This window comes from Notolepis coatsorum (genome assembly GCF_963971535.1).
Source record: "Notolepis coatsorum genome assembly, chromosome: 10".
Classification (NCBI taxonomy): Eukaryota; Metazoa; Chordata; class Actinopteri; order Aulopiformes; family Paralepididae; genus Notolepis; species Notolepis coatsorum.
In genome coordinates, this window is record NC_140174.1 from 59,136,465 (window position 1) to 59,153,789 (window position 17,325).

Genomic DNA, 17,325 nt, shown 5'->3' on the forward strand with positions numbered 1-17,325 from the left:
TGAAGCGGTGTTGACGTCTTGTTTTCTCTTTTCTCTTAAAAAGTGAGGAGGGTTCAGAACGGCGGCCTGTCTGGGTGAGTGTTATGTCATTGTTTACATGTTCATAGCTTACGGTTAGCCGGTCGGTGGCCTGGCGCGGGGTAGCTTGGCTTCTCGCGCGCCGCCGGGAGCTCGCTCCTGATCGCGTGCGTCGTAGATCGGCGTCTCGCGAGCGGAAGCGATAGCACCCGAACGGTTGGAGCAGCCGTTAGCTTGATGCTATTCTGTTGAACGTGCTTTGATTTTTAACATGTTTTACACTCTTGACCACGACGTCATCCTTGACAGGGGATGTTCGTCAACCCTGCCTGAGCCTAGACGGGGATTGCGTCAACAAAGAGGGCTGTGTTCTACGGTGGCTTGTGACTGCACTTCGCTGATCTGCGTTCCGGGCAGGTACGGGGTTGGCCAGACCCTCATAACACGTCTTCTGGTTTTACCTTGCTAAATGTATTGTGAATGACGGTGTTTTTTTTTTTCCCAAAACGTGTGTTGTTGCAATGCATTTGAGATACGTTGCGGGTTGTGTGTGAGCTGTTTTTGTCACTGGCAGTAGCTTCTCCGTGCAGGTCGTGATGTATTGATCTGGTTGTTGTGTGAGAAACATCATGGTGTTTATGTGTACCGTGTACTCACTACTAAGGCAACTAACCTATGAAGCTATGCTTGGTGACGAGTGAGTAAAAGAATGTTCTTTCTCAGACTGTAATGACAATGGACAGTGAGTTCACACATTAACAGGTTTTCCTGTTTTAACTGGCCGTATTGAGGGTAAAATAGGAGGATTGTGTTTTTCCCCCCCCGGTTCCCTGGGGACTTTATCACCTCCTATCAGACATGTTGTGCATTAATTGTGTCTTTTGTGTGGTAGGGATACGATGTAACTCTCAGCTTGATTGCTGAGGTTGTGCTAAATCTGCTGGAGAAACTTATTTCCTAAAGGGAAGTTGGTTTGGTTGCTGTCATGTGTGCTTGGCAAGGCCTGTGGTCGATACTAATCAAGAATGATGTATTCTCTCATTGTGATGATGATGGGTTGTGTGTGTCATGTGACCTACAACTGGGTTGTACTGGCCACAGAAGCACATGTGTATGTTGGACCGGGGTTCTTAGAGCCCTCTCTATTCTGTGTTTTTCCTTAGTAAAAATCAGATAGCAGGTTAGCTCGTGCGCTGTGTGGAGCTGTGAAACGCTTCATAGAGCTGACTATGACTGTGTCATATTCTCTTTTTGTCGTTACGTCGTATCATGGGTGTGGGGTCGTAAAGGGGTGAACTGGTAACCTTTCCTCTCCCCATTGTTCTGTCGGTCAGGGGTACACCCCCTGTCCTTCAAGGTTCCCGTCACGTGGCGGTTCGGCACGTTACGGGGGGGGGGGGGGGGGGGGGGGGGGGGGAGGGAGTTCCTGGTCCCACGGCCTGGTATATTGGGCGTGTGCACCGCAGGAATTCCCCCGCCATAGAGTACGTCACCGTGCGCGTCTCTGTTGGTAGGACTTCCGTGTGCTGTTCAGGTCCATGTGATGGATCTGTTTTCAGGGGGGGTGGTCAGGGCTCCTCCTCACCAAGCGCCTACTCAGGCCTTCTGTGAGTTCGGACTCCTTCTTCCATGTGATCCATGTGAGGAAGCCTCCATCAGAGTACAGAGCCTTCCTCCTCAGATTGTCAAAGTGAGTGGACCCTCTAGAAGGGTCCTTTTCTATTGTATGTATATTCGATTCAATTCGTTTATTGAGTGTGTATGGGTTCGGTGCCTCTTCCCCGGAGGCCCTAAAACCAGTTTTTTACATGGCTCAAGGTGCAATATATTCTTTTCAATCTGTACAGCTCGCGTGGGAAGTCTCTCTGGGGATCCCCGTCTCTTTCCTATGGGAGGGTGGTGGGATGTAAAAATGTGAACATTTTTTACCCCGGCTGTGTAGACTGGGATACATACTGTTGATGCTTCCTTCTTTCTATTCCAGAAGTGTTGGAGTTAGGGAGTGTCACACCCCTCTTGTCGTTCCCCTGGGCGCCTTGGGGATTCAATGACAGGTCTAAATAGCCTGTTCATTGATGGGGGTGTGTCCCGACGCACGTATAGTGCTAGCTCGCTGTAAACAGGCGATTGACTGGCACGCCTTAGTTGCTTGTGGTTGAAACAGCGTTTTTATAAAGCAACTGAGATGGGGGTTTTTCCTCTTCCGGCGACCACATCCCATGACCTGGGTGGGTTGTCGACGGATCCTCGTTCATGTCTGGGGGATGATGACGGGATGGATCTGAACATATGTAGTGGGGTCTCACGCCCTTGGGGTGGGCCACCAGGCGCGGTTCGTCCCGACGTCTGGGTGGCGCCTTCTTTTCATGTTAAGATCAACACGCATATCTGCCCTTCTCCTGGAGTAGGCATGTCGGCGTGGTTAGGGCACGGGACTGGTTCTGGTCACGCTGGTCCAGATCAGTTGAACCCGTTGTCCGCCGGGGATGCAGATCTGCTGTTCTGGTACCCTGAGGGACTTGGGCTTTTTTCAGGGGGAAAAATGCCAGGTCGGTCTGGGTGTCACAGGGTTAAGCGCTATGGAGACCCTGGTTGGGTATGTTTTTACTCAGCACTGTCGTCATGGCTTACAGCCATGCCATTCTGTACGCGCTCGATCTCGTCGGATCTCGGCCGCTACACAGGTTGGTCCTGGTTAGTACTTGGTTGGGAGACCGCCGGGGAATACCAGGTACGGTGTGCTTAGGGGCTGGTTCTCCATTGTTTTTCGCTCCTCTCTCACGCATGGCGAAGAGGGGCCTGTGGGGGTGGTTTTTTGACCTCCTCTGGTGACCCTGTGCTTCCCGTACCGCCAGGCCCGGTCCGAAGTGATGTTTGCGACCCGTAGGCCTGGGTTAACCCTTTTTGGAAACTGAAACACTTGTACTGCGGTATAGCCGGTGTATACCCGCAGGTGTGTTTTGGAGTTTTTTCTTGAGGGGTTATAGGAACAACCACCGCATTGGGTAACACCGAGGTGGTTGATTCCCTGGTGTGTTGGAGCAGTGTCAACTCCCGGGTTCACCGGTTGAGGGTGCCCCTGCACGTTCATGACGTCTGCCAATCGTGTCAGCCTTCTCTGCCTCGACCCCTCTGGGTGGGGGTTGTTAAATGGAGGCTTGGTCATGCAACACCGCCAGCTTACGCTCCTTCCGCCGGGGCGGCTGTGTTCAGCTGTCCCCTCTGGCGCCTGTCTCGTCCGCAGTCTCCAGGCTAGGGTTAACAGCCTGTTGCCTGGTTTTTCCCCGGTGCGCTGCCTGCTTCCGTTGGTTAACCTTTTTTGTGTGCTTACGGCCATGCTGACTGCCTATTCTGCAGGGTCAGTGTGCCAGGCGGTGTACTATTGGGGGGACGGGGCCCGCTCGGCTTACTGGCCTGGTTGGTTCCGCCTGGGAATACCAGGTGCAGTAACTGAGGGGCCTTTGTCCGAATACGCTGGCGATGTGGGGGGCGGGGCACTACGTGCCCACCTGGTGGGGTCTTGATGCTGGCATCATGGACTTCTCCGGGCCCCCATTCCAGGGAGTCCAGTCCTTTTGGTGGGTCTGGGTCTTCCTTCGTGCTCCGCTGCTACGGCCTTGCCACGGGGTTGGGTTTGCCCTTGACCCCGTGATTCTGGGGGCAGTAACGAGGTTGTTCCTCCGTTCGTTCCCGGGTGGCATGCGGGTTGTGCGTGTGTGTAGTCGTGGGTCAAGCCACGGTCTGCTCACCCTGTGCGTTGAGTTGCTTGAGTGCCTCTTCGCACGGTCGGGTCCGTCGCCCTCCCGTGACGTCCCTAATAGGGGGGCTACCCTCCATTAGGGGGGGTCGGGGGGGCTCGGCCCTCCCTGTTCTGATGGTTTTGGGGGGCTGTCAGCGGGGTGTATTTGTCAGCCAAGTGGCTCCGCTTGGCCTCCCTTGTGCAGAAGGCGATGCCAAGCTAAGCCACTAACGATACAGAACGTTAGGTTATGACTATAACCAAGTTCTGTTAGTTAGGGGCGATGCTTGGCATCGGACGCCGCTGCAGCCCTTGTCCTCACCTTGTGGTGAAAGCTTGGGAAGGAGGAGAGCAGGTGACCACACACCTGCTTATGAAGGTAAGCTGATGAGGGGTGTGGTCAGACTAATACTGGTATTAGAGGTACATTTGTGGTTTATTCAGTACGCGTGCACGTACGCGAGATAGTGCAGAAGGCGATGCCAAGCATCGCCCCTAACTAACAGAACTTGGTTATAGTCATAACCTAACGTTAGTAATATATAGTATCAAAACTAGAGTAAACAGTTAGTATAGTATCAAAACTAGAGTAAACAGTTAGTATAGTATCAAAACTAGATGAAAACTAAATTAACATTTTCTGTCTGACTTATTCAAGAGAAAAGGTACAGCATCTCAACAGCTCCAGCATATGTATTCATCAGCTGTAAGTCAAAGATTCAGGGGGAGTCTTTCTCTAAGCTTAGTAGAACTGATAGACCTGAAATTGCTATTTGAATGCTTCGTTTTTTGTTTTAGTTTTTTTTACCACTTCCAAAACCAGTATAAGAAATAGCTCATAAAAATAACTTAAAGTTTAAACATTTAAAAATAACTCGCAACCTTGACAAAAACAAAATCAACATGTGCATTTCGGTGCAGTATTTCAACAGTTGAGGTAAGTACTAGTAATACAACGAGTACTCAAGCCGATCCAGACTTAATATAGAATCAATAACAGGCGGCAGCTTTTCTCATGTTGATATACCGACTAGGGATGTACAAAGATAGAAAAGTGATGTTTTCCACTTTTCTAAAAGCCAAGTCGTCGCTCACTTGTCCACTGAGAAATACTCCTGGCCCATCATGAACTGCAGGTTGTCGATGATGACATGGTTGATGTCATACAGGTAGACAGCATGCTGCATAGTATCTAGAACCGTCCTAAAGGAGAGGGGAGACAGAGGAGGATCAGGACAAACAGCAACTAGAGGGGTTTGATGATACACTTGGGTCACCATTCCATACACAATACTGGGTTCACCATTATCACAATATTTTGTGATCACAATATTATAGCAAAACATTTGGCACAAAGAAATAATTTATTTCATTTTAAAGTTGCACTATGTAGTTCCGGAGACAAAACTGACACAATAACATATGAACAGTGGGGGGGGGGGGGGGGGGGCAGGTGGCGCACGGAGATTACGCTCGTCACCAACACCGGGAGACACTGGATTCGCCTGTTCGAATCCAGCTCCCGGCGTTGCTATCAGCTTGGCTGGCCTCTCACGGCTGTATCAGGGGGTGGGAAAGCTGAAGGGTGGGTCCTGGGCGTTGTGGACAGCGACCCCTACAGTTCGGTCGGGGTGCCTGCTCAGCAAGGGTTGGAACTAAGGAGAGATAGTGTGGCCTCCCACACGCTACACTCTCCCCGGTGAGAACCTGCGCGGCCAGGTTGGCCTGCCGGCAGGCTGCACATGCGTCGGAGGAAAGCATGTGACAGTCTCCGGTCTCCCGGACCAACAGTAGGGGAAAGTACGCAACAACCAGGAAGGGTGGGATGGGAGAAAATTCGGGAAAAAAGAGGGGAAGAAAGATAATTAATAAAAAAAAAAAAAAAAAAAAACATATGAACAGTGTTCTTGTTTGGTATATATAGTATTTTCCACTGCTTACTGTGTGTATCTAATGCACCCCTGCCAGCGACCACCACAAATAATCTAAGAACCTAACGCCCCCAGCCAGCCACCACCACAAATAACCTAAGAACCTAACGCCCCCCCCCCCTCCCCCTGCCTGCCCCCACCACAAATAAACTATGAACCTAACACACCCCAGCCAGCCCCCACCACGAAATAACCTAAGAATAACCCACATTATGCACAACTGGATATCATGGATACATTCGGAAGACTCACTTAATGTTCTGCTGTCCGTGAAACGTCATAAAGTACAGCGGAAGCTCCTCGAACTTGTCGGCCCAGTAGTCGTACTGCTCCAGGTTCTCCTCCAGGCGCTGCATGGCAAACTGGGTCAGCATGATCTTGGCCAGGCGCACATTGTTGATCTCAAAGCTGCCCCACAATGTGTTGACACCATGCATGCACAGGTCCAGGGCCATCTCACTGATGAAGGTGGTCTTTCCACTGCCGGTAGGACCTAGAGAACAACATGTTTTCTTTATTGAGAGAGTATGAAGGCTGAGAGGGAGACCGAGTAGGAGAGACACAGGAGAGAAGGTTCTTTACTGAGACAGTAGGAAGCCAGAGAGTAGAGCCATATGAAATCCGCGTTCACGGAATCGCGGACGGAATCGCGGAATTAACCAATAAAAATGGAATCAACTGCAAAACGTGGAATATTGCAGAATTTGGCCTAATCTGGACTGAAATTTCGTTTTTGGGTGGAACGTTTGGTGCACACGCGACCGGGGAGACGGGGACTCTACAGCGTGTTACACACAACACAGCCGCGGTGCTCAAGCGTCTGGCTGCTTCACATCAAGAAGCTAAACAATTCCACAATAAGCCCTCAATTCAGAGCAGAACAGTATCCTAATGACTTTTATGCCTCCGGTGATAAGGTGTTTTGCTAATTCTGTCAACGTTCTGTGGACTGGAACCGCAAAAACACTTGCGACACTATTGTGATTAAATAGCTATAACGTTAGGACGTTTAGCTTCTAGCTAAATCTAGTGCACCCATCCATTTGTTTAAGTTTATTTAGATTATAAAGGGCAGTGTATAATGACAGTCGTTTGCATTAAACAAATGGATGGGTGCACCAGATTTAGCTAGAACTTCTAGAAGCTATCATTTCCATAGATAGTCCTATAACGTTACATAGCTATTTAAGTGTATTTAGTTTATAAAGGGCAGTGTATAATGACAATCGTTTGCATTAAATAGCTATGAAATGTTACAGTACATAGGACTATAGATGGAAATGATAGCTTCTTGCTAAATCTAGTGCACCCATCCATTTGTTTAATGCAAACGATTGCCATTATACACTGTCCTTTATAAACGAAATAAACTAAACTAAGGGTGCCTAAATTATGCATTACTATATTACATCACAATATAATAGATATAGCTAGGTTACTGACATTGTCATTGTGATAATGTCAGTAGTAGCTAGCTGTATCTATTGTTTACACTTGAAATATGTATTTTTATTTTGTCACAATATTAATTGAAAAATATTGTGTAAAATTGAACTGTATTTCTGAGTTGCAGCACTTAAAAACATTAAATGGACTGTTATATCTTATTCAATTGTGGACATTTATTCATTCCCACTTATTAGACACTATTTCTGATGGTAAAATGAGCATAAAAGGCAAAATACAGAATTCTGAAATATTAAAACGGAAAAAATGGAATTTGGGAAAAAATAAAATGGAATTTGGAAAATAATAAAACGGATTTCATATGGCTCTACCAGAGAGGCTGATATGGACCACTAGCCTAGCTATTGGCCAAAAACACCTCTCCAACAGCTAGGCCAGTCGTCCGTATCCGCTTCCATTAATTTGTGCTAAGCTAGGCTAGCTTGGAGCCTGATCTACTGCAACTTTCTACTGAATGCACAGAGAAGAAATAGGCATCTATCTTCTTATCTTGTCTGTCTCTGCAGAAGACTGTAAGCACATTTCCCCTAATGTTGGCTTGTTCCTTTAAGCATTCATCTTTGTGATTTATTCCACCTACCCGTGAAGACAGTCAGCTCTCCCTTGCGGTGGCCTTTCAGGATCCTGTTCAGCTCCAGGAACCTGGTCCACTTCACTCCGGCCACCTGCTCTGTGTTGGCCAACTCCCCGTACACGTCCTCCCTGAGCTGCCTGAAGGAAACTATGGACTTGTGGTCTGCTGGAATAGAGGCTTTGATAATGCGGGACAGGTTCTTCCCGCTGGCCAGCGCCTCCACCGGGCTCGGATGGTTCTCCCCCGGCCGCACCAGGGAACAGCGCTTCAGCCCCAGCTTGCGGGAGAAGATCTTGGAGGCTTCCCAGGAACGCATGTCGTCACCCAGCCAGAGAGTGACCCGCTTGAACTGCTCCAGGTAGGGCAGGAGGACAGGCGGAAGGCAGGCGGCCCCGCGAGGGAGAGCCACGCTGGGCAGCCCTGTGGCCTGACACACCGCCAGGGTGTCCCGCTCATGACCCGTCAGCACGACCTCAGTGGCCATGCGCCCCACCAGCGGGAGGCCAAAAAGGCTATGGAAGGAGTTCGACCTTGGGATAATGGCTTCGTTATAAATGACTTTCTGGTCTTCTGTGGTTTGGGCGGATAGGAGCTTGATGCCCTTTAGGCTTAAGTCCGGGCCTCCGAGCCAGGGGAACACCAGGCTCTTGGTGGGTTTGAAGAGCCTCACTCCAAACTTCTGTAGTGTGGCGTTGGAGACCTTGGTGATCTGGAATAGGGTACAAAGTCAACTTCATCATCATCATCATCCCTGCATGGAAATTATTGTGGTCAACTGTGTGCCTGAAAGAAGACAAACATATTAGGGGTGCACCAATCTGAATATTTCAGTCCCAATACGATACCTGGGCTTTGGCCAATATCCATTACCAATCATTAGACAAAAATGATTGAGATATAATAATTTTTTATCCATTAGGAGAGAGTTAACTTGTAAGGAATGCAGCAAATCAAGTCACTTTGCTTTGATTTCTGGCACAATAAGACGTGTTTCTTGGTATCGGATTTTAGCATCAGTGAAAATTGATAGCAATATTCTATTTGTCTGGTATCGAACCGATTTCCCATACCAGTATCGGTGCATCCTTAAAACATAGGGCTAGAGAAAATAATATTGCGATAATAATACTATTTGATTTTTTGATATACAGATAGATATACAGTATATCCTGATATCTGAAATCACATCACATGTTAAATAATCCAATGCCTCATCGCATTGAACTGCATGGTAAACAAAGTGTGATATCAAGCCAAAACTGTCCTTTTCAAGTGACGGTTCCTCAAATACTTGAGTTAATATGTGCTTGTTATCATCATTAATTTAGACAATATAACTGTATACCACAATACCAACATATTACAATTTCATCACAATATAACCTCATTGAGAGAAGATAAATGATAATAGATGTAAATATTGCACCTCCTATTGCACTAAACCACATTGCAATTTTGATAAACCTTCCCGATTAATTGTTCAGCCCCACCTGGAACATGGTTTTGATCAGCAGGACCTCCTCCTCGGGGAGATCAGACAGAGGCACTGAACTGGACCACACATCCTCCACCTCCCTCTGCTCCCTCTCCCTCTCCACCTGCTCCTCCAGACTCTCCGGGTATCCCAGCAGCACGTGAGGACTGAGGAAGGCCTGCTCCTCCTTCTGCATCACCTCCAGGCAGTCTTGGAGGTCCTCCCAACTGCCCTCCACTAGCGTGTCTTTACACAGGAACTGGCCCGTGGTCTTATCTATAAACATAGAGTAGTTATCTTTCCCTGGGCCAGTCAGGGCACCTGACGCGGGTTCCATAAACAAGCTTGGGGCGTGCAGGCAACTGTAGCCATTGTAGAAGGGAACGTCTTTGGAGCGCAGATACTGTTTGATCTCCGTGACGGTTATGGGGCTGACAAGGACATCGATGGACTTGGTGTTGTTTTTGTATGTCCTGGTGGCACAGAGTGGCCAGTAGTCTGAGCCCCATTGTCGTCCTGGTGGATGTAACGGTGTCACGGCAAACCTCTGCGGGTGCCTCTGGGTCAGGGCTCTCAGAAGCGAGGGGGAGACATGTCTTTGGTGGAGCAGCCTAGTAGGGGAGCTTTGGGATGCCACCTGCAAGAGACAGGCGGTGCCCCTCAGGAACAAACCGCTCCACATGTGGCACCTCTTCAAGACATTGAGCCTGCAACAACATACACGAGCATGTGACTCAAGTAATGGGACGTTACTGGCTGGTGGTGTACTGACAGAAAGAAAGGCAAAAAAGGCAGAAAGAAGTTGCAAGTAACGTTACACTGCATGCATTCTGTTACCAAGACTGATTTATCATTTGGGTGACTGACCCACGCCACTTTCAGAGGTCAACAATGATCAAGTAGGGACATTCATTTTCGATTGATTAGTCATAATGGTTGCACGTGTCTATGTAGTAATTGGAGAGCAATAAGGTACCGGTATCTAAAAAAAATACACCAATGTCAGATTTGTCTCACCAGCCTTCATGTATTGCTCCATGCTCTCCCTGGCCCTGGCTCCCGGGCTAATGGTACGTTTTCAAAACACGTCCGGGTGAAGCAAACAGTGATAGATTTCGCACTGCATATTTTGTCATCAGATACAAAAAAATACAATACTCACCAACATATAGCACAAAAGAATTATATGTTATGTTCGATGTTAATTTATTGACTAACACATCCGCATCGTATATGCATGGTGTGTGTGTGTGTTTTCACAAGCTTGTTCTTGTTTAACTACGGACCTTATTTCCGACGGACTCCACGATTTGCATGTCCGTGGAATTGTCCTCTGTGCACTTTGTCGTGTTTTACCACCATTGACGTTTTTATTTTTGCCACAGTATAGTGTTTATATATATATATATGATAGATCTGTTATCTATTAGCTAAGAAACAGTTGTAAAATGACGTGTAGAGGGACGCCAAGTCGCTTCCTGCAGAGCGTTCTGCAGAACGGGGTGGGCAGGTATGTGTGCCAGCTGAAACGCGTCTCTCTGGTCTTCTCCAAAAATGCACAGAGCTCGTTGGGAGTCAGGTAAGACCTTTGTGTATATGTCACGAGTCACGACAATACCTACTTTGACATGTTGTTAAAAAGCCTGATGGCAACTTGTATTGTGGTCGATCTATTCGCAGATCGGCCTTGATAAGTTGAGACAAACAGTACTGTATTTGCAAATCTGGTATGTCATAAATGTAGATGTAGCAGTAGGCCTACTGTCTATCTGTATGTCATAATGTTATGATGAATTGAAAATGGGGGACCCTGATGTAAACAAGACGAAAGTCTTTCTCTGGTCTGCATCCCCTAACAATTGTATGTATTGAGCTGTACTGTACTGTACCCATTCTGCAATATGTTAATAAAGTTTTCAATCAATCAATCAGATCTGAAAATATGACGTTGCCAACCAGCAGCACCCATGTCGACGACTCCCAACACAATGCCTGTTTTGTTTCACAGGGGATTTATTGAAGAAGGAGTAGTGGATTACGCCAAGCAAAACCCTGGAACCGTAGTATATGTGTCGCCTCAAGCCTGTAGGATTCCTAGAATAGTTGCAGAGTACTGTAAGTGTTAAACGTGTGGTGTGTTAATCAAAGTCTGTCTAAATGCATATATTTAACTTATTTCGTGTGTACACATCTTTCTAGCCCGAAATGTCCATGCTGCTTCTAGCATCAATTAAGTCAAGAGTTCAGTTGTACTACTCGTAAATATAGGTAGAGGGCCCCATGCTCTAATATTTCACCAGGTCTTCACCTGATCATTGTAGAACACTACTGTAATGTTATATGGATTATATGCATGGATGTATAATGTATTGTTGTACATGTTCATGATTAAATTACCTCTAAAGGTATGTTAACGTGGTAGATATGTGGTTCAGTTATGCTGCTGTGATTTAAGTCCTTGAAGTTGGCAGGCTTCAAATTTGAAAGTACATTATCCTCATACATTTTTACATGTTTTCTATGCAAAATCTGAACTGATGGGTTCAGATAAATGTAGTGGAGTAAAAAAGTAGGAAGGAAAGGGAAAAAAAGTTCCCTAAAATGAAACTTATTAAGTACCTCAAAATTGTACTTAAAGGAACATTATGGGAAATATGCTTATTGTCTTCTCCAAGTCAGACAAGAAGATAGATTCCAATTCCCTCTCTGTGCGTTCAGTATAAAGCTGTCAGGCTGCAAGCTAGCCTAGCTTAGCACAAATGAATGGGTACGGACCACTAGCCTAGTTTAAAACTCTGGGAGAAGTGTTTTTGGCCAACAGCTAGGCTAGCTGATCCGTATCCGCTTCCATTAATTTGTGCTAAGCCATACTAGCTTGCAGCCGGATAGCTTTCTACTGAACGCACAGAGAGGAAATTGATATCTATCTTTTTGTCTGACTCTGAGAGATGGCAGTAAGTGCATTACCCATACTGTTGGTGTGTTCTTTAAGTACAGTGCTTGAGTAATGCTACTTAGGTTTCTTCCCACTACTGCATTTCAACCATGATCTGTTTAGGCCACTCCCCCTCTATCCTTTTCTCACATGACCTATATATCCCTGTTCCTCTCCTGCAGTAAATGGCAACGTGCGGGAAGAGATCATCACAAGCAAAACGGCTCCGCAGATTTCTGAGCTTTTGACCAAGCTGACCAACCAGTCGGGCCTGGACATCATCCGCATCCGCAAGCCCTTCCACACAGACAACCCCAGCATCCAGGGCCAGTGGCACCCCTTCACCAACCGGCCCCCTTCGATAGGCCCCATCAGACCACCACAGAACCAGGAAGCCAACTGAGGTCCAGATATGACATGTTACATGGCTCTGGGTATCAGATTTCAGTGGGGGGGGTTCTCAGATATTGATACCCTGATCTAGCCTGGTATCAGACCGATATACAATACAAGTATCCCTTTCATTGTATCTGTGCATTCCTAGATCGAACAATACCTTTTATTTGAACCAGTTTCCACGTGTATCTTTGTCCAGCACCTGCCAAGAGACTGAATATTGTGTTCCATCCTCTCCGTCTGAGGGTGGCAGTAAAGCCACACGTCCACAGAGCGGTGCAGGACGATGCCCAGACCCGCTCCGCAACACCGTATTTGAATGGACTTTGCATATGTAATCGGAGGCTTTTCAGCCGGCACGTTGAAATAGCAGATAACTGTTTTGTGGATAACTGTACCTGACTATTGGATGTACTGTACTTGTGTAGGTGTACATGTACCAGACCAGTAGTGCTTTGGAGCGCCGCAGCAGAAAAAAATTCTTTTGGAGGAATAAAAAATTGTAAAATGGCTTTGAACCAGTTGCTGTCACTGGTGGTCTTTGTCTCTGTGTCATTTTAGAAAGCATGTGAACAGCGGATGTGTTTGAATCTGGCATACAGCATGTCACTAGCAGACGAGGACGCAGCAGAAGGCTGTCGCTGCTGTTAGTGCTGCTGTTCAGATTACTCACACTGACTGATGCTGCACTGCAGTTATATATACTTGAAAGACAAAACGCACTCTGTTGACATGTACTACAGTACTTGTTTTTATTCGTATGACACGGCAGATGTACACTGTTGTTGTGCAGTATAACACTGATAGTGATCCAAGAACTTTACAACATTAGAATCCAGAATACTGATCGGTGTCAGACCGTCAGGATCCAGAACCTTAGAATCCAGTATAGACCCTTTCAGAAGAATTTTGTTGCTAGGGGAACAGCTTGGGGCTCAAGTGTATTTCCTGTCGGCTATTGTATTAGCAAACATTAAATAAACATAGGCCCATTTAGAATGTTAGTGTCATGTTTGAAAAGGTCTATACTGATCCATCAGAATACTGATCAGTGTCAGAATCCAGAACCTTAGTGATTTGAACCAATGGATTCGACCTGAAGGACAGCCGCTAACCTTTGGCACTGCGCCCCTGTGTCGGCTGCCCAGCCAGAAGAAAACCCCCTCTGGTGATTTGTCCCTTTTTTAACCAGCAGGATGGTGACAGGACAGTGTGTTGCTTTCTATGCATTTCTCAACTCATACAAGGGGGGGTGCATTTCTGCTAACAAGGGACAAAGCCATTCACCCATCAGCTATTTACTGGCCGTGTAGCCAGCTTCCTCCATAATCGGAATACAAGCCGGTATAATATACAGTCTGCTAGTCCACAGATTCATACAGATACAGCCTATTGCTAGTCTGCAGATGAATGCAGATAGATGCGGAAGTCTTGCAGGGAGGGCGGTGTAAAAGATTACGCAGGAAAAAGGAGACCTGGATCCTTTTGATTGATGGCGTCCAGGCGGCTGGCGATAGGAAATGAGTAGGCCATCACTCTGCAGGGGGAATGAGGTGGAGATGAGCGTGGGAGGACGACAGTGCAGAGGACAAGGGGGCACCTGGCTGTGTGCAGTGGTTCAGTTCTTTCTCTGCACAGGCAACTCATGACTGTACAGGGCAGAGATGTGTTTGTGAATGCAGCCTGAAAACAATTTAAAACAGGGCGTTGCGGGTGATATCGCTGCTTTAAGAAACAGCTTGGCCTGATCTAGAAATCATGGAAAGACATAAAATCAACTGACTTGTGCGTGGGAGAAATGTTAAATAGCCTCATGGCATTTGTATTGATTGGGTAAGTTATGCCTTCAGCATTTTCATAGCTAATCATATATAACACCAATTACTAGTAGCAGAGTCTGAGCATGCATCACACCCTCGCTGGCAGAGCATGACCCACGCTATAGCTGCATTGGCTCTAAATAAAGATGGTTGTTGCTAAGTTACTGAAAATCCCCCCCCCCCCTCCTCCCTAGCAGAATAGCCTGTATTGTACCTCTGGCCTGTCAGAATCATATGTGTGAACGAGCCAATTCTGGACATGTTAGGATGTGGTCCCTGGATGCTGGTGGCCTGGCTGTTCACCACCAGCCTAGAACAATACCACTGAGTATCAAGAGAATGAGAGCCAGTGTGTGAACATGTTTTGCATGTAATTCCCTGACTCCCCCCCCCAAGGGTTGTTGACAGAGAATTATAACCCATGCTGAACTGAATGCAAAGTAGGTTTTCCCACTGGGCAGAAGACAGAAGCAATGAAATACATGTAAATAAATACAAGATGTGACATGTATTATAAATAGCACATTTCCTGTCAAGTGCGGTGACGTCTAAACTATATTACATGATTGTATGGCTGTCACAGTCAGTTACATCAGTATAAACTATACATGAAGTATGACTGTCAGTCAGTTATATCAGTATAAACAGTCAGTTATATCAGTATAAACTATACATGAAGTATGACTGTCAGTCAGTTATATCAGTATAAACTATACATGAAGTATGACTGTCAGTCAGTTATATCAGTATAAACTATACATGAAGTATGACTGTCAGTAAGTTATATCAGTATAAACTATACATGAAGTATGACTGTCAGTCAGTTATATCAGTATAAACTAGACATGAAGTATGCCATCAGTTACATCAGTGCTTCTCAAAGTTATCAATGGCAAAGGCCAGCAAATGTTTAGATTTATGTTTGGACCCGAGCTAATAATATTGCTGTGTTCAGGGACCCCTTACACTGAAAAGAAAGTAGGTCTATATTAAAACTATACTTCAAATACAGGAAGATAGCCAATATCTGTGTCAGCTATCTAGGCCAGGGACTTCCCAACAGCATCCCAGGGACCAACACTGATCCCAGGCCCTGAGTTTGAGAAACATTGAGATACACAATGAATAGACACAAGGAGTGGCTCAGAAGGTAGAGCAGTCGTCTGGTAATATTAAGGTTCCCGGTTCGATTCCCACTCCTCCCGGGCAGCATGTCGAAGTGTCCTTGAGCAAGACACTTAACCCCTAATTTCTCCTGATGAGCAGGTTGGCACCTTGCATGGTTGCCTCTGCCGTCGGTGTGTGAATGTGTGAGTCAGTGAATGGGTAAAATGTGAGGAACAAAATTGTAAAGCGCTTTGGATAAAAGCCCTATATAAATGCACCATTTAGACCACACAGAATAAGTCATGTTTACCAGGGCTGACCCGATTACCATTTTGTGGGGCTTTGAAGCTTCAATGATAATTCTGTTGTTAAGTTGTGACGTATATCGTATGCAATAAAGAGTTTCCGGGGCCAAGCTTCCTGCGTTGGCTCTCGTCTTTTCAACATGCGTGTCCCTTGTTGTTTTAATAGATCTGAGTCCGAAGAAATTACATGAATATATGTCAGACTTAACCGAATTATCAGAAAATAATCAGAGCTTAATTTTTTTCTTTTGGCCTTTTTACATTTGCTCCCATCCCCAAATTTAATTGGTATGCCAATTCCCCCCTGGTCATTGTGCTGCCCTACTGTCGGTCTGGGGAGGGTGTAGACTACCACAGGCCTCCTCCGATAGATGTGGAGTTGCCAGCTGAGTTTCTTTTCAGCTGAGTTTCACTGGGAGAGTGTAACACATGCAGAGGTTCACGCTATCTCCTCCAAATCCCCACCCTGCTGAACAGGTGCCCCGACCGACTAGTAGAAGTCGCTATTGCAACGACCACGATTAATACCCCACCGGCTTCCCACCTGTGAACTCTACCAAGCCGGAGGTACTGCTGACACTGGGATTTGAACCCTGGGTCTTTGCGGTGGTACAGTAGGCGAGTGCTTAGACCTCTACACTACTCGGCTGTCCCAGTGCTTAAAACTCTACACTACCAAACACACCAGTGCTTAGACCTCTTCACTACCAGACACACCAGTGCTTAGACCTCTTCACTACCAGACACACCAGTGCTTAGACCTCTTCACTACCAGATGCACCAGTGCTTAGACCTCTTCACTACCAGATGCACCAGTGCTTAGACCTCTATCACTACCAGACACACCAGTGATTAGACCTCTACACTACCAGACACACCAGTGCTTAGACCTCTACACCAGATGCACCAGTGCTTAGACCTCTACACCAGATGCACCAGTGCTTAGACCTCTACACTACCAGACACACCAGTGCTTAGACCTCTTCACTACCAGACACACCAGTGCTTAGACCTCTTCACTACCAGACGCACCAGTGCTTAGACCTCTACACCAGATGCACCAGTGCTTAGACCTCTACACTACCAGACACACCAGTGCTTAGACCTCTACACCAGATGCACCAGTGCTTAGACCTCTACACTACCAGACACACCAGTGCTTAGACCTCTACACCAGATGCACCAGTGCTTAGACCTCTACACCAGATGCACCAGTGTTTAGACCTCTACACTACTCGGCTGTCCCAGTGCTTAAAACTCTACACTACCAAACACACCAGTGCTTAGACCTCTACACCAGACGCACCAGTGCTTAGACCTCTACACTACCAGACACACCAGTGCTTAGACCTCTACACTACCAGACACACCAGTGCTTAGACCTCTACACCAGACGCACCAGTGCTTAGACCTCTACACCAGACGCACCAGTGCTTAGACCTCTACACCAGACGCACCAGTGCTTAGACCTCTACACCAGACGCACCAGTGCTTAGACCTCTACACCAGACGCACCAGTGCTTAGACCTCTACACTACCAGATGCACCAGTGCTTAGAC

The 17,325-nt window shown here is 46.8% G+C and overlaps 2 protein-coding genes across 2 annotated transcripts in view; one reads left to right on the forward strand and one right to left on the reverse strand.

Moving 5' to 3' along the window:
• twnk (twinkle mtDNA helicase) overlaps positions 1-10,254 on the reverse strand; it is a 29,559-nt gene extending 19,305 nt beyond the window's left edge. The window contains exons 1-5 of the mRNA XM_084322373.1: positions 10,221-10,254; positions 9,220-9,910; positions 7,736-8,438; positions 5,941-6,181; positions 4,853-4,960 (exon numbers count right to left, since the gene is read on the reverse strand). Of these exons, the coding sequence (XP_084178499.1) occupies positions 4,853-4,960; positions 5,941-6,181; positions 7,736-8,438; positions 9,220-9,885 (1,718 nt within the window). The 5' untranslated portion in view covers positions 9,886-9,910; positions 10,221-10,254. The remainder of the gene's footprint in view (positions 1-4,852; positions 4,961-5,940; positions 6,182-7,735; positions 8,439-9,219; positions 9,911-10,220) is intronic.
• A 256-nt stretch (positions 10,255-10,510) lies between these two features.
• mrpl43 (mitochondrial ribosomal protein L43) lies at positions 10,511-15,741 on the forward strand. Its single transcript, XM_084323808.1, has 3 exons — positions 10,511-10,782; positions 11,212-11,318; positions 12,321-15,741. Exons 1-3 carry the CDS (start codon positions 10,652-10,654, stop codon positions 12,539-12,541), a joined length of 459 nt encoding a protein of 152 aa, XP_084179934.1. The 5' UTR covers positions 10,511-10,651; the 3' UTR covers positions 12,542-15,741.
• The last annotated feature ends 1,584 nt before the right edge of the window (positions 15,742-17,325 follow it).